This window comes from Ictidomys tridecemlineatus, chromosome 4 (genome assembly GCF_052094955.1).
Source record: "Ictidomys tridecemlineatus isolate mIctTri1 chromosome 4, mIctTri1.hap1, whole genome shotgun sequence".
Taxonomy (NCBI): Eukaryota; Metazoa; Chordata; class Mammalia; order Rodentia; family Sciuridae; genus Ictidomys; species Ictidomys tridecemlineatus.
In genome coordinates, this window is record NC_135480.1 from 8,347,548 (window position 1) to 8,364,715 (window position 17,168).

The 17,168-nt window shown below is 56.5% G+C and overlaps 2 protein-coding genes across 6 annotated transcripts; one reads left to right on the plus strand and one right to left on the minus strand.

The window, feature by feature from the left end:
• Positions 1-14: 14 nt before the first annotated feature.
• Trpt1 (tRNA phosphotransferase 1) lies at positions 15-2,181 on the plus strand. 5 transcript variants are annotated; one of them, XM_021731810.3, is made up of 8 exons: positions 15-146; positions 279-362; positions 565-646; positions 1,040-1,209; positions 1,300-1,474; positions 1,655-1,711; positions 1,794-1,904; positions 2,030-2,181. In XM_021731810.3, the coding sequence occupies exons 1-8, from the start codon at positions 69-71 to the stop codon at positions 2,068-2,070; spliced, it is 798 nt and encodes a 265-aa protein (XP_021587485.2). In that variant the 5' UTR covers positions 15-68; the 3' UTR covers positions 2,071-2,181. The 5 variants fall into 5 exon arrangements, with proteins under 5 accessions (XP_021587485.2, XP_077901883.1, XP_077901881.1 ...); XM_078045757.1 differs by having other exon boundaries at positions 1,842-1,904; XM_078045755.1 differs by having other exon boundaries at positions 1,300-1,711; positions 1,782-1,904.
• Positions 2,108-16,119, minus strand: Fermt3 (FERM domain containing kindlin 3). The gene is made up of 15 exons (XM_005333510.5): positions 15,972-16,119; positions 15,377-15,550; positions 11,752-11,985; positions 11,439-11,558; positions 11,183-11,351; positions 10,944-11,046; positions 5,190-5,297; positions 4,913-5,047; positions 4,781-4,830; positions 4,585-4,709; positions 4,297-4,403; positions 3,927-4,160; positions 3,494-3,618; positions 2,767-2,908; positions 2,108-2,644 (listed from the first exon to the last, which is right to left on the minus strand). The coding sequence occupies exons 2-15, from the start codon at positions 15,534-15,536 to the stop codon at positions 2,465-2,467; spliced, it is 1,992 nt and encodes a 663-aa protein (XP_005333567.1). The 5' UTR covers positions 15,537-15,550; positions 15,972-16,119; the 3' UTR covers positions 2,108-2,464.
• Between the last annotated feature and the right edge of the window lie 1,049 nt (positions 16,120-17,168).

The following is a 17,168-nucleotide window of genomic DNA, read 5'->3' on the forward strand; positions in this document are numbered from 1 at the left end:
CACACGACCTTTCCCGGAGTCGGTCGCCACGCCCGCCCCTCCTCCCCGGCCGCCTTGCCCGCACAGCGATGGGCCAGCGATGGGCCTGGGCCCCGAGGCTGCAGTGTGACCGTGGGCAAGTCTCGCCAGCCTGGCCCCAGCTCCCTGTGTGCACCGGGGGGTTTGATGCTGGGAAGCGCCTCGCAGCTCTCCTGCCGGGAGCCTTTGTGACTTTCTGGGCAGAGAGGGGACATGGGAGGGTCCTTAAAGCAGCTCCACATGTCACTGTTCCCCCACAGTTTCTGACCATGAACTCCTCTGGAGGAAGGAGGCAGGAAGCAGCAAGGCCCACGGGTAGAAAGGCTCACAGACCCCGGGAGCAGGTGTGCCCCTCCCCGCCCTCCAGTGGGAGGACCGGGGAAAGGACTCTGACCCCTGATGGGGTGTGGGGGGGACTGATGAATCCCAGACACCAAAGGGACTCCCCTCCCTTTGGTGTTCCTCTGCCGCAGGTTGTTCAGGGTTCAGGGTGGGCTGCAGGGCAGGGTGGCTACTGAGATCCAGACCACCATTGGGCTCTTTCAGGACCCAGATGTGCAACTGTCCAAGGCTCTGTCATATGCCTTGCGCCACGGGGCCCTGAAGCTGGGCCTTCCCATGGGGGCTGGTAAGTGAGGGTCTTAAAAGCTAGGGGAGGAGTGGCTGGAGCCCAGGGAGCAGTGGGAGGCACCACAGCCCCAGGGGAAGGTGCAGGAGGCACATCCTTCCTATGTGCAAGAAGGCCAGAGTGGAGTCCGGTATCTTGTCCCCTGGGAAAGGAGCCCTTGTCTGAGCCAAGCCTGAGTACATCCCATCCAGCCAAGTGGCTCAATAAACACCTATCCCAAGAGTGGGCACCTATCTCCTCAAGGTAAAAGAATCAGAAACCTAGAAAAGAGAGACTTTCTAGAGGTCTTGTGACCTCTAGGCCCAGCCTCTGGTCTAGATTCCCGTGGCTCCCCCTGTTAACTGTGGCCCTGGCCAGGACAAGGGCAGCTCCTGAGCACCTCTCTGCCCTCAGATGGCTTTGTACCCCTGGGCACCCTTCTGCAGCTGCCCCAGTTCCACAGCTTCTCCACTGAAGACGTGCAGCGTGTGGTGAACACCAACAGGAAGCAGCGCTTCACTCTGCGGCCAGGAGATCCCAGCACTGGCCCCCTCATCCGAGCCAACCAGGGCCACTCCCTGCAGGTGGGTGTCAAGGGGACAGGGGGGAGAGCCAGATGGGACCCCTGTCAATGAAAAGGATCTCACTGCTGCCCATTCAACCACACATCCCAGGTACCCGAGTTGGAGCTGATGCCTCTGGAGACGCCACAAGCTCTGCCTCTGGTACTAGTACATGGTACATTCTGGAAGCACTGGCCCTCCATCCTGCTCAAGGGCCTGTCATGCCAGGGAAGGACACACATCCACTTGGCTCCAGGACTGCCTGGAGACGCTGGTGTCATCAGTGGTCAGTGCCCCCCTCCACCTACCTGTTCCTACCCACTCTGTCCTTCTAGGTCCCCTTCAAGTTCACAGCTTCCCTTGTCCAAGGCTGCCCTCTCCCTTGCATGGAACAGAACCCCTTCCCACCCATCACAGGATATCAGTCTGTCCAGATTTGTTGTCTCAGCCCCAATTGACCCTATAGGCATGCGCCCAAATTGTGAAGTGGCTGTGTTCATCAATGGACCCCTGGCCCTGTCAGGTGAGTATAGAAGCAGCAGGGACTACCCTAGGCCTTTCTTTGAGGGGTAAAACATGGGTCACATCTCTAGTTCTGCCACCAGATGGAATCTCCTTCTTCCGCTCTGCTAACGGGGTGATCTTGACTCCAGGGAATGCTGATGGCTTCCTGCTTCCCAAGTACTTCAAGGAGGCCCTGCAGCTGCGCCCCACCCGTGAGAACTGCCTCCTCCACCGATACGCTGGAGCTGTGCCCTTTGCCTGTACCCCTTTCCCAGCCCCCGAACCCAGACTGACTTCGATCTCCCCTTTCTCTAAGCATCACTGCTCTCTATTGCAGGAAAGCCTCTCTCCTTGGCTGGTGATAAAGAGACAAAGTAGCAGAGTGGCCCCAAGCACAGCCTGAGAGGAAGGAGGGTGATCCAACAATAAAATATTTATTTATTTAAAAAACTCTAAAAAAAGTATCAAGAAACTCTAGTTTGAAACCAAGATTCTGTGTCTTTTAGCTATATCTGGTCTTCCTCGTGTGCTCAGGGACTCAGATAGGTCAAGGTTGTTGGCCTAGGCCACTTGGACAAGGGAAGGTACTATGGGTCAGGCCCACCATCCCTTGCCTGGGTGAGGGCCCAGCCAGGGCTCTGGTCTACCGTGATAGCAGGTGAACATACCCAGCTTGGTGTGTGCCTGGAGAGGGTGTGGGACGAGTCCCTGTGGGTGTGGCCTGGACTGGCTGTGGCAGGTGGTGAGAAGAGCAGGGGCAGTCAGGCTGTCCTTAGAAGGCCTCATGGCCCCCCGTGAGCTGCAGGAAGAGGTCCTCGTCCAGCTCCTCCCCACGCGCCCGCTCACGAGTCGACAGGAAAATGTAGCCCCCAATGTACTCATGCACAATGCGGCAGCTGGCGGACACACAGCTGAAGGCCACGTTGATGTGCTCGTCAAACTCAATGGCCACCTGCAGGGCAGGTAGTCAGAGGGGTCAGTGGGTAGGTGGGATAATGGAGACAGCCCCTGCTCTGTCCTGATCAGGTTTGGTGCAGTGTTTGTCCCCTGTCCCTACGCTCACTCTGAGCCTACCTGCTGGATGTCCCAGTTGACATTCCACTGGCGCATGTTGCTGAAGCGCCAGGTCTTGACCACATCGCCCACGGCCAGGTCAATTCGGATCAGTCGGTTGTTGGCAATGCCCAGGATCTCATCTCTCCTGCTGCCCTTGAACCTGACCCCAGGGCGAGAGGGTGTGAGCAAGGACTCCCCCCTGCACAGACCAGAGCCCACCCAGACTGCACACCAGAGGAAGACCGCCGAGTTTACATCCCAACTCTGGCCCGCCAGCTGGGCCACCTGAAAGTCATTTGGGTCTGTGCCTCCAGCTCCTCACCAGGAAAGTGGGGGACAGAGTCACACACTTAGAGAACCAGGCAAGTAGCCGATGCCTTTAAATCTTATTTTTGTCGTGTCATTGTCACCGTCATTCATTGTCTCGCTTATATCTTTGCACTTTTGGGAAATGAAGAATCAAGGGGCCAAGTTCCTGAGACACACCCAGTGTCAGCCTTGGCCTGCAGGACAGCTGACCAAGGCCCAGCGGGGAACGGGGCTGTGGCGGAGCTGGGGCAGACACTGGGTCCGGCTCTCTTGGTCTGAGCTCTGTCCATTGTATTTGCCAGTGTACACAGTGGGGGAGGGGACGCAATCCCTCCAATCAGGTCTACCCACAGAGCAGGGGAAGGTGACTGGGACCCACTTGGGCTAGCACAAGCAGCAGCAGGCAGCAGGTGAGGACATAGGTGACAGAGCCTACCTAACCAACACGTAGGAGATGCCAAAATCAGGCAGGGACTGCCAGGCCTGGATGAAGCGCAGCAGGGCCTCCGTCAGCGAGAGCTGGGCCACGTTCTGGTGGGCCTCCAGGATCCTCGGGGTGAGCTGTGGGGTCATACTGGTGAGGGACCAGGAAGGGTTTCCCTGCTCTAAAGACCCGGAGACCCCTACCTGCCTGTCAGGGAGACCGAATGCTGAGCCTGAGAAGGGACAATGTCTGTTGTGGGGCCACCAAAGTGCTGTGTCTCACCACTCAGCACATATGGGCTGAACAAGCCTGGAGGAGGACACTGACAACAGGACTCCTGGGGACACAGCGGGAGAGGAGCAGTGTGTGTGTGGCTTTCTTGAGGAGGCCTCCCGGAGGTCAGGTGGCCAGGTGAACTTCATTCCCACCCTCCTTCCCCCGGCACCTGCTTGGCCTTGAACTTTCGCTGGAAGCGGGGAGCAACAAGTCCATAGGGGTTGAGGCCCTCGGCAGAGGCGTCGGACCCCTGGGGCTGGTTGCCCGAGCCCCCGCCGCCTGCCCGCTGCAGGCTGAGGAAGGCCAGGATGGCCTGCACCTCGCTGGCGTAGCTGCTGTCCGCCATGGTGCGGCCCTTGGAGGCCAGTCGGCAGCCGGCCATCCAGTGGGCATACTGTTGCTCCTGGAACGAGGAGGACGGGGGACGATAGGGGCCAGTGAAGCTCTGGACATCTACCTGTCCTGAATGCCACTTCAGTGCCAGCCAAAGCCCCTGCCCCGTCCCTGGTCCCAACCCCTACAGCTTCAGCCCCACTCACATCCTGGCACCGTAGGTAGATCTCACTCATGCCCTCAGGGGAGGGCACTAGGAGTTTGATACAGAACTTCTGACCCGAGACATTGACATCGGGGACCACCTCACAGCCTGCAGGGAGAAGAAAGGGTAGGCTGGGACGTCTGGGACCGGAGGCCTGCCGAGAGGTCCCCGTGTGGAAAGGTTGCCCTCCACGGCCACCACAGGGCAGAGGGCACCTTCGCTGGTGTCCAGGAGGGACTGATGCTCAGCCTGCGGGTGGCCCCTCCCGCCCTTGCACCAGCCCCCTCACCCTTGAGGTTGAGCTGCTGAATGGGGTCCCCCGGGGCCTCATCCTGGCTCTTGTAGTAGGACAGCGTGGTCTCCTTGAACACCACCCAGTGCTGGCGGTAGCCCTTCAGGGTCAGCTTCCGGGGCCTGAGGGTGTGCGGGCGGTTTGTGAGGGCGGCCTCCCTCCCAGCTCCCTCTCCAGGTGGCTCCTGACTTACCGGAAGATTCGGAGATAATCCTTGAGTTCTGGGATTGTGGTGAGGCTGTCCTGGGGAGGTCAGGAGTCAGAGGGGATCCCCGGCTCCCAGCCCTTGTCCCTGACCCCGGCCCCAGCCCCAGCCCCTCCTTACCAGCACGTCCGTGGGCGCCGAGCCCTCCAGCTTCACCTCCAGGTTGCTCAGGGCTGCGTCCAGGTCATCCAGCCCCTGGTCCGCGCTGGGCAGCTCACCCACCTCCCCACTCTGGGACAGCTTGTTGATGTGGTACTGGGGGCACAGGCAAGGGGGACCTGAGTCCAGCTGCCAGCAGTGCCCGGCCTGGGCTTCCTGGTAGGTGGGCCCCATGCTGGGAGGCCTTTCCTGCCTGGGGACTGGCCTGCACCCTGCCCACCCTGAGGTCCCCAGGCACCTGCAGGGCTGCAAACACCATCATCTCTTCCTCAGTGCAGTCGATCTCCTCCAGCAGCAGGTCCCAGCGAGCCTGCTCGTACAGCTGGGTCAGCCGCACCGGGTCGGCCTGCACAGGGAAGGAGGGGAGGCTGGGCGAGTCAGACGCCCGCTGTCCCAAAGGCCTGTGGCCCTGCCCTCCCCACTGTGCCTGACATGGGTAGCTGACTGCAAACCCACCCTGCCAGCCCGCCATGCTGGTGCTGCCCAGGCAGTGCCACAGGTCTCTGCTGCAGCGAGGCTCACCCTGTGCCAGCGCACAGCTGAGGCAGGGAAGGGAGGAGGCCGGTTCAGGAGCAGAGAAAGTGGTGGGAGAGGGCTGCCTCCAGCAGCTCCCCACCCAGCTCAGGGCCATTGACTCCCATGGTGAGGAGAGAAGGGAAAGGCTTCCCTGGGAGGGGACCTGATGAGGGGGACCCTGGGCCACTGGAGAGAAGGGTGACGGTGACGGAAGAGGACGCCCTTGGGAGGGAAGCAGGAGGCCAAGGCGTAAACAGGTCCCAGTTACCCACAGAGGTGCCTTCTGATGCTCTCTCAAAACTGACGCCAAGAAAGGCACACCCAAAAGGACAAGAGAGGGGACAGGAGCAGGTGGGAAATGTCAACGAAATCTGGAAGGGGGACTGGGGCACAGGAGAGACCCTGGGCCTTCACACCCTTTCCCCTCTCCTGCTCTTCAGTGAGGCCACTAGAGAATAGCAAGAAATGGCAGGAAGTGCCCAGATCTGGCTAAGACATGGCGCCACACAGCAGGACCAAGGACAGGCTCCCACTCGGATCCTCTGGGGGAATGGCCAGAAGGGACTGGGGTGGGGAGCTCCAGGGAGCAGGTCCCACCCAGCTCCCTGCAGCCAGGGGATAGCACACAGAGGCTCTGCAGGGTGATGAGTTGGGAAGAAGTTGGCCTACCCTTCCCCAAGACAGCCGTGAACTTTCCATCTCCAACCAAAAGAGGAAACAGGCCAAAGGGGAAAACTTCAGAGCAGCAGCCCCACTCCATCATTCCAGGAAGCCACCAAAAAGACACTGGTACTCACACATGCTACTACGCACAGATGCAGGGCTCCCAACTGGCTTTTTTTTTTTTTTTTTGGTATAGGGGATTGAACGCAGGGGACCTTAACCTCTGAGCCATATCTCCAGCCCTTTTTGTTTATTTTGAGACAGATTCTCACTAAGTTGCTCAGGGCCTTGCTAAGTTGCTAAGGCTGGCTTTGAACTTTTTGATCCTCCTGCCTCAGCCTCCCAAGTCACTGGGATTACAGGCATGTGCCACCATGCCTGGCTTATGTTGCTCACCTTTAAGGAAAGCAACTGGCCTGAAAACAGACACCAAGAAGAACGGAGGTGGGGTGGGGGGAAGGCTGGGAGGAAATAAAGACCAGGTAGGGAGCAAAAGAAAACTTAAATGCTTATGAAAATCCTTATACAGACAAATACCACACACACTCATAACACAAGACCAGGAATATAAAATTACAGTGATGAAGATTGTGCTGCATTGGTAAAGAGAAACAAATTGACCAATGGAACTGACAAAAGTTAGACTCGAACATACATGTTCACCTAACTTAGGGCAAGGGTGGCCCTGCAGTTCACTAAGGAGATGACACTCTTGTCATTAAGTGGCACTAGGCCAAGTGATGCTCATATGTTAAAAAAAAAAAAAAAAGTATTTGGACCCTTATCTCATACCACATTTAAATATCAATTCCAGGTAGATTACAGATCTAAATATGAAAGATAAGAGTGTGGTGCACCCACTTGTAGTCCCAGTGCTTGGGAAGCTGAGGCAGGAGAATCACTTGAGCCCAGGAGTCTGAGACCAGCCTGGGCAACACAGTGAGACCCTGTTTTTAAAAACAAAATAAGAACCAGGCATGGTGGTGCACATCTGTAATCCCAGCAATTTAGAAGGCTGAGGCAGGAGGATCCCCAGGTCAAGGCCAGCCTCAGCAACTTAACAAGACCCTGTATAAAAATAAAAAATAAAAAAGGACTGGGGGTGTAGCTCAGTGGTAAAGCACTCCTCAGATCAATGACTGATTTAAAAAAAAAAAAAAAAGCTAAGAACCGTTATTTATCAAAAGAAACCAGTAGGGGCTGGGGTTGTGGCTCAGTGATAGAGCGCTTGCCTAGCACGTGTGAGGCGCTGAGTTTGAGCCTCAGCACCACATAAAAATAAATAAATAAATAAATAAATAAAGTTAAAAAAAAGAAAAGAAAAGAAACCATTAGCTGGACACTGTGGCACTTGCCAAGTAATCCCAATAACTTGGAAGGCTGAGGCAGAAGGATTGAAAGTCTGAGGCCAGCCTCAGTAGCCAGCCTCGAAACAAAAAAATAAAAAGGCTGGGGGTGTAGCTCAGTGGTAGAGCACCAGCAGTGCCCTGGGGTTCAATCCCCAGTGTGGGGGGAAGAAGGCCATTTAGAATGTGAGCAGTACAGCATGTACTTGGCCTGCACAAAGCCCTGGGGTTGGAGTCAATACCCAGCGCCCCCCCAAAAACGCACACACACATACACATGGGTTAAAGAGTGCACGACAATGAACTCCAAAACAATTGACTGTGAAAGGAAATATGAGCACAGCTATCCCATGATCTCAAACAGCTATTCACTGTTTACATGTGCTGCTAATACAGCCCCAGCCATGTTGTTTTAAACAAAGACTATAAGCACCACTTCATTAGAAAGAAACGAGGGAATGCGCGTGCCCTGTCGGAGCAGGAGAGGGTGGAAGACAGCTAAGTCTTCACCTGTGACAAGTCAACAGATCCCATGTGGATTTGCAAAATCAAGACGTAGGAATCTGGGTGCCGTCGCACATGCCTGTGGTTCCAGCTACTCGGGAGGCTGAAGCAAAGTAGCAAATTCAAGGCCAGCCAGCCTGGGAAACTTAGAGAGACCCTGTCTCAAAAATTAATAAAATAAAGAAAAGAAAAGAAATTAATAAATTAATAGAAAACAAATTATTAAATAAATAGGAGGTGATAAAGAAGTGAATACTAGGAGCCGGGCATGGTGGTACACAACTGTGCTCCCAGTGGCTTGGGAGGCTGAGGCAGGAAGATCTCGAGCTCAAAGCCACCCTCAGCAACTTATCCAAGGCCCTAACCAACTCAGTGAGACCCTGTCTCAAAATAAAAACAAAACAGGGCTGGGGATGTGACTCAGTGGTTAAGCACCTCTGGGTTCAATCCCTGATACAAAAAAAAAAAAAAAAAAAAGTGAACACTAGAATAAAAAGCTACAGAGTTAAAATCCAATCCTTGTCCCTAGAGACCAGAAATCTAGGATAAATAGGACAGGGAGTTGCTTTGTTGTTGTTATTACAAACTTGCTAAGTCTACTTAATTCTTTTTTTTTTTTCTATGCATTTTTTCGTTTTAGGTGGACACAATATCCTTATTTTACATTTCTGTGGTGCTGAGGATCGAACCCAGTGCCTCATGCATACTAGCCGAGCGCTCTGCCACTGAGCCCCAGCCCCAGCCCCTACTTAACTCTCTAAGCCATCCTATAGAAGTTTGACTAAAAATAAATTTTAATGCAAAAACCAAGAAGAACAACGAACACCAAATGGTTTTTAGACATTGGACAGCAGATGGCCCAGGACGGCCATCCCCGTGAGGACAGAAGCAGAGGAGGTGATCTGACAGATTGTCCCAGCACACCTAGGGAGTCCCCCAGCTGCAGCCCAGCTGCAGCCGTGTGGAGAGAGGGACCCACATGAAGCCCGGCATGTCCTCCAGCCGGCAGGGAGGCAGTGGAAAACCGGGGTCCCTGGAAGGCTGGAATGCTCGCACAGAGGCGCGGAGGGGAGGCAGCTCGCAGAGAGAACGCCCTAAGGTCAGGAAAGGTCCTCTTCAGTGGAGCTGGGTACAAGTCAAGGTGCAAGGACCCTTCCTCAGGCCAAGGGAGATCAGTGGGAAGGATGGTGGAATGTCACTGCCGCCTGAGCCCACATAGCAGACGGGTGCACACCCTGCAGCTTGAGCAGAGAACCTCTCAGTGCACCATGCACCAGCTCAAGTGCCCAGGCGGAGTCCCCTGAGCTGCCAGGTAAATTTGCTCTAGATTAGAGGGGGCTCTGGTCCTACCTAATTAAGGCTAAACACAAGTCTTGGCAGGCACTGGTTTCCAAGCATCTTAACCTCATCCCCAAACACATTTTGATTGGCATGCTGGGGTCTAGCCCAGGATCTCACGAATGCTAGGCTAGGCTCTATCACTGAGCTCTCCTCCCAGACCGCCAACAAAGATTTTAAAATATTCAAAGGACTACCAAAGGAAAGCAGCCCAAGAACATAAGCTTTCAACTTTTCTCCTTCCTTGCTTCCTTTTTTCTTTCCTTCCCCTCTCTCCCTCCCTCCCTCCTGGAAATTGAACCTAGGGCCCAGGCAAGGGCTCTGCCACTGAGCCACACTCCCAGTCCTTTTTGTTTTTTGAGACATGGTCTTGTTACATTGCTCAGGCTGTCCTCAAACTTGTCACCCTCCTGCCTCAGCCTCCCAAGTTGCTGGGACTACAGGTGCACACCACTAGGCTCAGCATGATATTTGCAATGTTTGGCACCAAATAAAACATTATCAGGCATAAGCCAGCTATGATCGTCTTATCCTGGCTACTCAGGAGGCTGAGGCAGGAGGATTGCAAGTTTGAGGCCAACCTCAGCAATTTAGCAAGATCCTGCCTCAAAATAAAAAATAGGAGAGAAAAGACTGGGGAATAAACTCAGTGGTAGAGCGCTTCCTAGTATGAAGGAGGCCCTGGTTTCGATTCCCAACAGAAAAACGCAACTCAAACAAGGAGATAAAATGTCCATACAAATAGACCCCGGTGCAACACAGACGCCAGAGTCAGCAAACCAAACACGGACGAAGTCGTTGCCAACACACCCTGTGTCTTCAAGAGGCCTGGAGAAAGGGTGAGCACTGAGGAGATTCAGAGACATTGTAAAAGTCAAAATTCAACTCCTAGGTGTGAGATTAATGGCAGGTGACACATGGCCAAAGAAAAGATTAGCAAATGGAAGATAGACCAACAGAAAATACCCCCAAAGCTGGTGCGTGACGCACGCCTACAATCCCAGCCACGTCAGAGCCTGAGGCAGAGGAGTGCCAAAAAGAAAAAAAGAAATTCTGGTTATGGTGTTACAGTGGGGGAAGCTGGTTAGAGGGTACCAGGCACCAAGATCTCAAGGCCTCTGATTGTTTGCACTTCCTCCCTTTTTCTGGTAGTGCTAGGAATTGAAGAGTTGTAGACAAGTAGGTTTACAAGTCAGTTGAGCCGGGAAGAGCGGCAGAGAAGTGGGTCGCAGGTCAGAAGAAGAGCCTGCGGGGCCTGGGTCACCATGGAGACAGACGCACAGGGCACATGGGTTGCTGGTGGGGTCAGGAGGCAGAGAAAGACGTGGACAGCACTCTTGGGGGGACTGCAACACTCCCCCCACTCCAGAGGCCAGGGCCTCTCCCAGGGGAGCCCAGCACTGCCTGCACTGGTCTTGGGTCCTGAGCTTCGAGGCCCCTTGAGAAGCTGGCACTGAGACCTCCTTGTGTCCAGCTACTAGGCCCAGCCCGAGGTCCAGCCAAGACGGGCCAAGGGGCAGATGGAGTGGCCCCTCCAGGTCACTAACATCCCAGAGCCCAGGACCCTGAGCTGAGGTCCCCCATCTAATAGACCCAGCCCTTGTTCCTTCCTGTCCCCAGCCCACCTTGGGATCCAGGTCGAAGAAGCTGTAGTACTTGAAGCGCAGCCAGAGCGTGTCCCCGGCTGAGATGCCCTGCTGCATGAGGCACCGCGAGGAGTCCAGCCACCTGGCACGCAGAGGCGGGGTCAGGGCTGCGGCAGGGCAGGGGCTGGGCGCAGGGCAAGCTCAGGGGGCAGAGGCCGGGGAACAGGGGCAAGCAGGGCTGGCCACCAGGCCGGTGGCCGTGGGGCAGCAGGGCTCACCTGCCGTGGAGCTGCGTCTTGTCCGACAGGGAGCTGGGCCTGGGCAGGCGCTGGAGCAGCAGCGGGTCGGGGGGCGGCTGGGGCCGGCTTAGCATGCGGTAGCAGGCCTCGGTCTGCTCGCTGTCGGAGAAGTGCGCGGGCATCCCCCGGAACAGCGTCGGCGCCACACCTGGGGGCAGCTGGGCTCAGCCAGGCCTGTCCCTGGTATGGGCCTCATGGGCTGCCCGGCCCCAGCCCATCCCCGGCCCTTGCTCACCCCCAGCCAGGACGACCTTGGTCAAGTCGAACACCTCTTCCTCCAGCCCCTTCTCCTTCTTCTTCTTCTCCTTCTTCTCCGGAGCCCGCAGCAGAGACAGCTCCTCAGGGTGCCGGATGCCTGTGGGGACCTGGACCTCAGCAACCAGCCCTGCCTGTGGGCCCCACCCCTCTCCTGGACACTGGGGGGCCTGTGGAGAGGGTGGGAAACGGGGCAGCAAGGACAGGTGACGGAGGCTAGCCTGGGGAGGGAGGGACACTGCCTCTTGTGGAGTCTTTGCAGAAAGGCCCAGCGACCAGCCTGTGCCACTCACTGAGGAGGCGGCAGATGGCAGCCACCGTCTGGAAGAGAGGCTTCGAGAAGCTGGCGTGCAGGCGCAGCGCCCGCCGGTTGGGCAGCCGCAGGATGACTGGCCGATGCTGTGGTCCGAAGAAGAGGCGGGCGTCGGCCAAGATCCCGTACTTGTCCAGTGTCCAGTGGGTCTGCAGCAGCCATCGTCTCTTCTGCTCCCACCAGATGGCATGGTCCGACCAGTCCTGCTTGCGATCTGTGGGGGCCGCAGGGGCGCACAGGGGTCTTGGAGGGTCCGTCCCAGCCTTCTGGCTTCTGTCCCTAACACTGTGCACAACCCAGGATCTAGAGGCCTGGGGTCTATCTGCAAGGTGACACCTGTATGGCTGTGTGCTAGCTGACCCCTGCTGGTCCTTTTGGGGATCTGTCATTATATCACTTCCCAGGGAAGTCCCTCAGTCCCAAGTCAGGGTGCCCCAATCGTCGTGGCCCAACCTCATGCTCCCCAGAGGTGGGCTCCAGTAATTCCTGGCTTAATTGCCTAGTTTTTTGTTTGTTTGTTTTTGTACCAGGAATTGAATCCAGAGGTGCCTAACCACTGAGCCACATCCCCAGCCCCTTTTTATATTTCATTTAGAGGCAAGATCTCAATGAGTTGCTTAGAGTCTTGCTAAACTGCTGAGGCTGGCCTTGAACTTTCAATCATTCTGCCTCAGCCTCCTGAGTCGCTGGGATCACAGGTGGAATTGCTTCTCTAATGGCCTCTCGCCTTTTTTTTTTTTTTTTTTTAAAGAGAGAGTGAGAGAGGGGGACAGAGAGAGAGAGAATTTTAACCTTTTATTTTTTCTTAGTTCTCGGCGGACACAACATCTTTGTTGGTATGTGCTGCTGAGGATCGAACCCGGGCCGCACGCATGCTAGGCGAGCGCGCTATCGCTTGAGCCACATCCCCAGCCCTGGCCTCTCGCTTTTATTCCAGGAGATGGAGAGGCAGAGACCATGTCTATATGTCCTTGGGGGCTGGGATTTGCATGGCATGGAGCAGCAGGCACTCTGTACACATGTCCTGGTTACTAGCTGTGTGACCTTGGGCGAGGCACTTAACCTCTCTAGACCTCAGGTTTTCTGTTTGTAAAATGTAATAGTCTCGGGCTGGAGATGTGGCTCAAGCGGTAGTGCGCTCGCCTGGCATGCATGCGGCCCGGGTTCGATCCTCAGCACCACATACCAACAAAGATGTTGTGTCCGCCGAGAATTAAAAAAATAAGTATTAAAAGTTCTCTCTCTCTCTCTCTCTCTCTCTCTCATCTCTCACTCTCTCTAAGAAAAAAAAAAAAAAGTAATAGTCTCCCCGACTCATGAACCAGGACCAGTGCCAGCTCCACGGTAGGAGCAGAGTGTCTGTGACATACTTATGCAGGCACGTGACCATACAGAAGTGAACTATGACTACGTCACTCATCGTTCAGCCAGGAACTGGGGACATAGAAATGGATGGCACAGGACTCTGTCCATCCTGCAAGAGCGAGAACCACTGAGAGACCAGCACAGAAACAAAGCGTGACGAAAAGCTGCTCTGGGTGCTTGGTCCCCTCAAGCTTGCAAAGCCCCTCTCGGATTCTCCCAGGACCTCCTCCTGTGGCCACCTGTCCCCACCTTCCACTCACACCTACTTCCCACCTTCTGCCCCCCCAGTCTTGCCAACCCAGGAGAAGCTTCTCTGTCCACCTGGTCAACCCTCTGGCTTTGGCCCTCCCGTCCGTGTCCTCACTCTGTGACACCATCTCCTTCTCCTCCTGTGCTCGCCTGACCCCACCCGGTCCTTCCCCCAGAGCCGGGGACCTCCTCCCTCCTCAGCCAGGCCCTCTTCCTGAGGCCTCTCCTGTTCCATAGCTGGGAGTTCCAGTGGCATGGATGCCCCCTCCAGACTCTGTCCTTAACCTCAGGCCAGAAACTCACATGCCACCAGCAAAGGGACATGTCCAGAGGTTTCCTTCATTTTAGACACCTCTATTTACCTGGCCATGTGCCCAACATTGGGGCTATAAATGCAGTGACTCCTAGTCCCAGATTTTGAGGTAGAGGGCTTAACCTTGCACTGGACTGAGATGCCTCTCCTCACCAGCTCCTCTGTGCCAATTTGGGTGCTCGGTGACGAGACTCTCCCAGAGGCCCAAGCATCATGCTTTTTACCTTTAGCCGCTGACGTCAGCCTCAGCTCCCACCCTACCTTCTCGCCATCTACCATGCCTTCCTACAGGCCTTGTCACCTCCTACTGGGACAACTTAGGGCCCCCTGGAGTCTTCCTGCCCCACCAGCTGCCAAAGGGCTCTGAGCCAGGTCCTCCTTAGTGTGCGGTCTCCCGTGGAAAATGCTGGGTGGCTGCGCTTCACTTCCAGGGTGGGGCCCAGGCCCCTTGAGGAGCCTCGGGGACTCTGGGACTACCACCGAGGGGCCACCCGCCTGGTGTCAGGTCATGTCATGCTCCAGGAGTCCTCACCAGCCCTCAGGCCCTGATTCAGAGCACCTGATTCATTGTCCAGCTTCTCCCCACTGTGGCCACCTCTCAGGACTTGTCTGAAGTGGCTTTCCCTGGGAAGTCTCCGCTGGTCTGGAGGTGGCTCTCCTGTGCATCACACTTAGGGGTGACTGGGAGTAGGGTGGGTGGGACAGTGTCCCCAGCGCTGGGACAAGAGCTATAGGACTTGCCTGGGGCTGCCCAGCAGTAGCAGATCTGTTGGGCCTCCTGCTGTTCCCACAAACTGGCCCTCACCCGCTCTGTCCTGGCTGGCCTTCCTCAGCCTCTATCCGACACCCAGTCTCCCAGGGGACCTCAGTCCCCACTTGTGCTCTCAGGCTCTCTGGGGCCCCTGGAAGCTTCGCCCCCTGCCTCAGCCCAGTGGCCAGGCAATCCCGGGGCCTCTCCTGTGCACAATCTTCAGGAGCACCCCTCCGATGTGCTCCAACCCCTCCAGGGCTGCCTGTAGGCCAGGCCTGAGGGAGCCTCCGGGTCCCTGCCCCGCCCCAGGCTCCTGTCCTGGCTGGACTCTTGTTGGCCGGACTTCCTGCTCTGACTATCAGAGTGTCCTGCTGTCCTCCCAGGAAAGGGTAGCCCCCGACCCTGGCAGGGAAGGACAGGGAGAAGCCCCCATGTCAGGGCCCTGCATCTCTCCAGACTGAAACCACAAGCTGCCATAACTTCCTGTGGGGGCAGGGCCTTCCCATCCAGCCACCCAGGCTGGGTCTGTCACCAGCCTGCTAAGGGCTCTGCTGGGGGTGGGAGTGTTTGGGCAGGTCCCCTGGGCACCAGGAGCCCTGGGCGCCAGGAGCCCTGGCCTTCCCTCAGACCTCAGACTGTGACTTCGTCCTGGGCCCAGGCAAGGCCTGCCGTCCGCCCTTAAGAGTGGATGACTGGGGGACTCCGGGCACACGGCAAAGCCCGCTGGAGTGGGAGGAAAGGAGCCAGGATGGGGGAGAGGGGAAGTTGGTGAAATGTCTTTTTTGGAACCAAACGATTAAGCTGGTGCCTGAGTCACCGTGACATGGTTATCGGGAGCTGCGCAGCAGGGACAGCCCGGAAGTGCCCAGAGACACCCTTGCTGTCACCCATGTGCTGAGTCGGCAGGAGGGGCTGTGTGGCACTCACTGATCTCCTCCACAATCTTCAGGAGCACCCCTCCGATGTGTGACTCTCCTGTGACCCGGAGGGTGACGGACTCAGCCTCGGGATCCTCCTCACCCACAAATACCCGCAGCTCCCAGGAGGAGTCAATGTAGTCCCCGGTGGCTGTCTTCATCCCCGCCATGGCTGCCGCTGCTTCTGCAGAGGGTGAGGGAGGCAAGGCCTGTGTCTAAGGAGAAACCCTGTGGTGATCTGGGTGGGTGACAGGCGAGGAGCAAGCCCATAGAACAGCGTGCCCTGGTAGCAACAGGATGTGGAGTCCCACCATGATCCAGCCGACTTCAGAAACTGTCACAGGGGCTTGAATGGAAGGGACTCCTGGAGACCATCCTGTCCAGCCCATTCCCAGCTTACAGATGGGTAGACTGAGGTCTGGTAGGGAGGGTCTCACCCAAGGCCATCCTACTTGATGCCAGGGCTGGGCCCCCAGGACAGCTCTCCTCCCCACAGCTCAGGCCCAAACCCAGGCGGCTGCAGCGTGGGTGAAGCAGGCTGGTGGGGCTGTAGGAGGGTGGCGGGGACAGTGGCAGAGAGATGGTGATAGGCATCCAGAACTTACCTGGCCTGAGGAAGGCTGGGCTGCAGGGGCAGGCGGAGCGCTGGCCACCCCTGGCCCCGGATGCACACCTCGACCTGGAGGCTCCTTCTCTGGGTCTTGGGAGCTTCCTTCAGAGGGCAGCCTTTGTCGCCTATCACAGCAGGGCGGGCCTGGCCCCTCCCCAGGGCGGGCTGGCCCTGGTGCAGGAAGCACACTGGCAGCGCAGAGGGCTCCAATGAGGCCCCTCTTTGTCCCCAGTGCGCACAGGAAGCAAGGGGAAGGCCCGTGGACCCTAAGCCACAGACAGTCCCCCTTCGTTTGGAGGGAAACTTGGTTTAGACTGAAGGAGCCCCTGATGGGTGTGGTGCTGAGGGCTGGCCTCCTCTACGTGAAGCTCAGCTCCTCTCCAGCTGGCATGAGGTTCCACCCTCCAGCCACATCCCTGGGCTGCCAGTGGGAGAGCCGTGGAGGCGAAAGGCTTGGACCCAGGGCCTTTAGAAATTCAGGTCAGTCTGCTCAGCCTGAGCAGCCTGATCAGCCAAGACCTCTGAAGGAAAGTGTGGTACTGTTTTCTACTTCTGAACAACCTCTATTCCCCAAACTGTCAACTGCAATTGTTCTGAGCCAAGCATGGTGGTACATGCCTATAATCAAGACTCAGAAGGCTGAGGCAGCAAGACCTCAACTTCAAGGCCAGCCTGGGCAATTAAGCAAGACTGGCTCAAAGTGGGTGGGGGTGCTGTAGCTCCGTGGCAGAGCACTTGCCTAGCATGTGAGGCACTGGCTTTGATCCTTAACACCACATAAAAATAAAGGAATGCTCTCCATCTACAAGTACAATCTTAAAAAAAAAAAAAAAGCTAGGGCAGCAGCGTAGTGGAGGATGAATCCCTGTGTTCTACCTCCAGTACTGAAAATTTTCTTCCTGACCTTTTACAACCTCCCTTGGCCATCATCTCAGCTTTGTGTGACATGGCCACTTGCAGTGTGCTTCCCAAGGAAACCAGACAATCACACCTCAGGTGGCCTAACTTCTGTCCACTCCTCTGGCACAAGGACCTAAGCTTGAGGAGGGAGGCAGTGTGGCCTGTAGGTGGGAGCCCAAATGACATCAGTGGACCTTCCTCAGAGGCACAGCTGGGGATTCCCAGGGGAAGAGCAGCTCATGCAAACCCAGGGGAGCAGGAAGTACAGCCTGCTGCTGGCCTCAGCGTCTTG